We start from the raw sequence: 6,456 nt of genomic DNA on the forward strand, positions 1-6,456 counted from the left end.
TGGAAACCTGATATAACCAACCGGGTTGTTCTTATGCAATCCAGAACGAAAACAGGTTGGTTATAAAGCGGATACTTCGAGAAGGAGACTTCTCAACAAAAGATACTAGACCTACCAAACGTGAATTGAGTCTCCTGCAAAAAGCTAATAATCACGGTGTCAATCACCAGTTTTATCCGAATTCATCGGAAATCTGACGCACAGAAGTGAAAACGAGTAGGATGATGGAAAGACGCTGAAGGCTACCAATATTCACACAACAGTAGTTTCGGTGAAGAGAAAACAGGTTTTCAACAAGCAAAACAGAGAACATAAAAGTCACAGCTGAACTGGAAACGTGTGAACCATATGCTGTTGTGACCATGTTGAACCACCTTATGGAACGTATAGTGAGCTATATATCAGAGTTCACGAAAAGTCTGTAGTGTGCAGGTTTCCAGAAAGCGTGCCAAAAGAAACAGATTAACACGTACACTCAATTAAAACCACGTCGAACAGTAATCCAACCACTACATGGCTGCTGTTGTCCAAGATTGTGGAAAGAACAGCGTCGATCAAAACGCAGCCTGTGAATCAGTCTCATCGGATAAATGAGCAGTTGAACAAAGGAAATGCTGGATTTGTAATTATGCTAGCCACTTCCAAGACGGCAGATGCACCAAGAAGCACCATTCCAAACAAATGCGTATGCCAACGGAGATCCACTTTGCTTTTAATAGGTGCCCAACTGCTACACCACCCGAAGAAAGTACGGGGGCTGAGATGCTGCTAGGCAGCCTAAGCATAGACAGGGGTAAACGAAATGCCCGGGGTGGAATGAAATCACGGACCGCCCGGTCAGTAAATTCGATCTTTCACCACAAGTTGATATACAGACAGTTAAACAGCCTGAAGACCCGTATTGTACATCGGTTGATTAATACCAAACTGTTGAACAAAACCTAGAAACTGATGACATTACCGTCAGTAAATATCGACACTAGTGGTACTCTCAAATCGAAACCGCCTATGGATTGGGTAGCACAACATCCACACCAATAGCGGTTGATTTTTAGCTCCGATAATTGTAAGCTTATTCTCTTCCTTACAGGAAACGCACAGCCTCTTCAAAGTACGTTTGGAACAGCATAAAGTTGGATGAAGCCAAAAGTTTTCCCAAACATTCGGAGGCAAATAAGCGCGCTGATTTAGGAATTCACTCCAACGTAGGATTCTCGTTGACGAGGACTTGGATAATTGGAGATAGTAGAATGACAAGTGTGGCCAAATGGTGTTATCTCAGCTAAATGTAAAACGATGTGTACAATTTGAACAGCTGTCGGCTTGACTGTGAACCGTACTGGTAGATAAAGTTTAGGCTATCCTGCCTCAAAATGCCACTCAATGATGCAGGATGAAGTTGGCTGCATGTATATCGTGCCTGACTGTAGTGTGGTACGACCCAACTCTAGTTCCGGACTGGTATGCAAGGTTCCGTTTTATGATGAATACAACCCGATTACTGCAGTACTCTATACGTGGAAAAGTAACACACTGTCGGAAATGGTGGCTAGTCTCACTGTGTTTGGAATCTTCACTATTCAGTCATCATCAGCAACAAAGAGGCAGAGCCAGTCCTCTTACCCTGGAGAAATTCGGACTGTAGGGGACATGACAGATGATCAGTATGCTCACTGGACTGTAATCAAAGGATTTATTTCTCAAAATGTACAACACGCTCATGTCGAAACAGAGTTAGCCCGTACTTCAGGTTTGGATACATCTGTCATTTACCTACTATATGGAGCGAACCAGAGGATACAAAAGATTGTATGCATAAATATAACACCAGTTGGAAGAGACCATCGTACGATGATCAGTCTATTGAATACAGCAAACGTAAAGCGTACGAACACGGAGAGGAAGAAGCCGTAAACTTCATCGCATGGCGAGGACCGTGAGGCGTTTAACCCCAAAAAGAAGGGGATAAGTTGCCTAAATAAGTGGAGACAAATCAACGTTGCTAAACACACATCATGGGAAATCACGCAGACACAAAAATGGAATCATCATCAACAGCAGCAGTAGCTGTAAAAAACCGCGTACTGCTCACATAGTGATCGTACCTACCATGGCTTCGTTCGTGGAGTATGCAGAGTAGTTAACTACGCAACGGAAGCGGTAGGTAATATAACTGATGCGTAAACAGAGGGATTTCAATGGACTTCTCATTAGGGAGATGATGGCGGGGGGCAGCTATGTATCGAAGGCTACAGCTTGGACGCATGAGCGCCATTAAGGGCGCGATTGGGCCAGGTCTAATCATTGAGGCGTCCCGCCTCGGAGTTGCCAAGATTATATGAAACATAATTTTTATATATCATTGACAGGTAAGTATCACTATATTTTCAGTCCATATACTATGGTTATTAGATGATTGAAGAGTACATTGGGCCCATCTATTCTGCCTGCCTTCTAATTTCGAACTAGAACCACTCAAACCTCAAGACAGGAGTCCTCTCCAGGGAGACGGCGAGGACCAGCACAGCTGAGTTTGTACACAGTGGCCTTCATATTTCACTGCCAAGTCATTGTTTTACCTCCTCTGGCTCGCTTCCACTCTGCGCGTTGTCGCGCAAAAACAGCTCTTCGAGGATGTCGGCTAACTGGCACCTGATCGGTTCATCTGTCATATGCAAGTTATCTCTTCCGAGAACGACTCGACGTACTTCAACGGTATCGATCTGTTGTTACCAATGATCCGAAGGTGTGACAAAAATTTAGATTTTTAACATTCTCGGCGTGCACCGGCTCAGTTTCTGATCCGTATACCAACATGCAGCGCACTGCAGCACTGTAAGCTCGACCCTTGACGGGTAAGCTGATGTCACACAAGTAATGGATGCACAGGTAATGCAGGTTCACGAAAGCTGCTCTGGCCTTCCCAGTTCGTGCGGAGATACCACCCTTGGCTAGGCCGTCGGCAATGATTCAGGTATCCAGGTAAACAAATCTGTCTGCTAACCCAAATGGCACATCCACAAGCATGAGCTCAGGGTTCCAGTCCACAGAGTCTTGCAGAAACACTACATTTTGCAGGTGTGAAGCACATGTCAGACCATAAGACAGAGTTATTTAGAATATTTAGTATTTTTTGCGTTACGATGGCGGCAAACCCAAGAACTTTGTAGTCTGTATAGTTAATATCCGTGGATAAACGCCCTAGGAGCTTTTCGATCCCACAGGCTGGTGGTGAGTGTTCCATAATCATATCAATGAAGAAAACGAAGAGGAAAGGTGAAAGAGGACGGTCTTGCCTGACACTACTTGATGTAGTGAATCCAGGCGAGAGCTTCCCGTAGACTTTCACACGTCCGCGGGAGTTTGCGCATAGAGCTTTGGGGAGTCAAACATTTATGAGGAACACCTTTCCTACACAGACACTGCCATAGTGCCTGAGGATCCACAGAGTCAAAGGAAGATTTCAAGTCATGAGAAGCCACCAGTGTTGGTTGTTAGAAGTAGTGTTGCTGTTCCAGAATCTGTGAAGATGTGATCGATACATCCTCTTTCATATCGGAACCCAGCTTGATTTCCACGGATCTGTTTCTTCCTAGGCTAAGCCAACCGTCGAAGGATAAGACCAAAGAGCACCTTCGATACCACAGCTACCAGGGTGATGCCACGGCGGTTTTCACACAGCGTCCACGTACCGTGTCTGAACACCGGAATACCTGTCGATGTCCCTCATTCAGCATGTACTTTTTTCGCTCCATGAGCATCAATGAGCTTTGTTAAATAGGTCACCAGGGATTCTCCAACTACTCTGACGAGGGCTAGATACATACCATCCGATCCCAGTGCTCTCTCACGATTCAATACTGGTACTTTGTACTTTATTTCTTCTTTTGGCGGGCGATTAAGGCTTACATTCCAGCGGTTAAGTCCGACCACAAAGTGAAGGTTGCAGTTTTAGGTTGGCCCCAACCTGGAGGACGGATTGTATCAGCTGTGAATAACAAGAAGCGGTGATTCGCCTTCAGTCTTTATGAATGCTAAAACTGGCCTACACAATTTATAGCTTCTGTACGTAAGAACCGGTACTTTGTCAAGACAAAAGGACTATTATTCGGTCGAAAGGTCTGACAAAGTGGTCCCTATTACAGAAGAATCAGCTTACAACGAAGATCACTTGGCTCATTCTCTGCGAGTAGCGTCCACTTTGAGAAACCATTGTATTCACTACGACTTCAAAGGAAAAAAATAAGTTGTCTTTGAAGTTGAACCAACAAGCACCAGGAAAATCTTCAGCTTACCTATTGTCCCATATTACAATCTGCCCAGAGTAAGTACCACCAATAACGAGGTTGGGGTGAAACAAGGCCAGCGTGGCTGAGGTAACAGGAGACTGACAGTGGAAGATATATTCCGGGGTGGTTTTCTGAAATTTCAGATTCCAAATGAGACACACGCCATCGGGTTCGTGGGGAGCATCTTCATTGGAAAAATAGGATCCGAGCAGCAGCTCTGGATAGCTGGGGGACCAGTCGAGAGCAGTGACGCAACGACGTCGCGACCAACGATCGTCATAGAAGTCGCGACCAAAGCGAAGCAGCTGATGACGTTGGGAGGCACTGAGGATCACAAAATGTGCAAGGAAAATTGACAAGTGCAAAGGGCCGTGGGAGGAGAATACTTAACGGTTAGATAAGTCATAAGTATCTGGACGACGAAGGCAAAATAAATGCACAACGTGTAGTCTGGAACAGAACTGGTGATTCACAATATGGTTCACGATGTGATATGATTCACGATATGGACAATTGACGGGCGAACAAATGGAATATGCACTCGACTGGCCGAAGAGGATAAGTTCAGTAATTCTTCTGAAGAACCGATGAAGTAGCCTGTAGCCAAATTCGAAAATTCATATCAACCTTACCTTATATGGAAAACAGCTTTTCATCAAGAAGAGAAATACAACACAAAATTCAATACCTAAAACAGGATTAGCAACTAGGTTTGGAGAGCCAACATTCTTCATTCATCGAGGATGGGGATCAGGATAACTGTATCACGATTCTCCTGACCTAAAGCTGCCACCTTGACGGGGTGGTCGGACTTCAGTGCTGCGATGATCCCGCGAGCTACACTGGCTGGAACTTCGTTCCACAAGGTGCAACCATGCCAGGAAGGCTAAAGGGGAGCAGCCAGACCAAGAGCAGCGAGACCCCGCACTACGAGTAATCGTGGTACGAGGCGGTCTGGGGGTAAAGTCGTACTATCCTATGCGACATGAGTGTGAGGGCAGTAAGGTGTTTCCCCCAGGCGACCAGCATGTCCATATTTATGGAAGCAGCGGTGTTGCCTTCCCACGAGGAAGGACGGGTTAGAAAAGGTCGGCCCCAAAAACCGCACACTTCGATCGCCCAACGGTTGACCGTGACCGCCGACGCATTATCCAATACGGTCGAAATACTTTTAAAGCCAAAGAGCCCGGTGCTGCTCAAAAGGCGCCTGCTGTGCGCAGCCGCATCAGGAATGAGACAGTGATGCCTATTTTCCATGCACCCTCGGGTTAGACCAACATCCTGCAGCCGAGCAGGTCAGACTATTGTGTCGTCGGCTCCTGGCAGGGTCTCCAAAGAAAACCCTACATTCTCCCACTGCCTCGTGGGTCAGAATTTTCAGTCAGAGGCAAGGGTCCTCGAACAAAACCCTACGTCATCCCACTGCTTTGTTGGTGAGACCTTTGAGTCGAAGGCTCAAGGTGGGGTACCTCAACCAAACCCCCTTCCTCGGCCTGGTCAACCGGGAAGTATCATTTGCCGGTGCAGTTCAGCGTCCACCGACGTTCCTTCCCAACGCCTTCCCACCGCACAAGCAAAAGTCTCCGAAGCACGCATGGTTATGCATCTCAGAACCCCAAGAACGAAAACAGCTCTCTCACACTTCTCCCTCCGTGTGTCCGGTGACCCAGATGACTCGTGGAATATATGGCGTGGGAGTTGCACTCAGCCCCAGAGCTGAACGCGCTTTGCTGGATTGGATCCCAGTGAACAGTCGTCTCTGCGGCGTCCGGTTATCCAGTTCAATCAAGCTCAATGCTTCCCGGCATAAAAAACGGTACCTGTTTGTCGTGTCGGCATATGCCCTAACGGACTGCAGTTCTGATGCGATTTGAATGCTCAAGTAGCTCGTCTGAGCTCCTTGGAATCACATTTAGGTGGTCGTTTCGGAGTCCCTGCTCGCCGCACAGACAACGGAGATCGACTCCTTCAGCTGTGTGCTGATCACGAACTGTTTCTAGCAAGTACGAACTTTCAACATAAACGTTCTCATCGCGTAACCTGGCGGCCGCCAACTACAAATTAACCGTGGACCCAGTTGGACCACGTGGCCATGGGCCAACGGTGGAGAGCCACAATTCAAGACTGCCGTTCTTTCTGGGGCACACCACTTGATTCCGATCACGAC

At 46.8% G+C, this 6,456-nt stretch overlaps 1 protein-coding gene across 1 annotated transcript in view; it reads right to left on the reverse strand.

The window, feature by feature from the left end:
* T265_03205 (hypothetical protein) overlaps positions 1-6,456 on the reverse strand; it is a gene marked incomplete at both ends in the record, with an annotated part of 43,313 nt that overhangs the window by 18,316 nt on the left and 18,541 nt on the right. The window contains one exon of the mRNA XM_009167624.1: positions 4,296-4,613. Coding sequence (XP_009165888.1) covers positions 4,296-4,613 — 318 coding nt within the window. The remainder of the gene's footprint in view (positions 1-4,295; positions 4,614-6,456) is intronic.

This window comes from Opisthorchis viverrini (genome assembly GCF_000715545.1).
Source record: "Opisthorchis viverrini unplaced genomic scaffold opera_v5_44, whole genome shotgun sequence".
NCBI classification, from domain to species: domain Eukaryota; kingdom Metazoa; phylum Platyhelminthes; class Trematoda; order Opisthorchiida; family Opisthorchiidae; genus Opisthorchis; species Opisthorchis viverrini.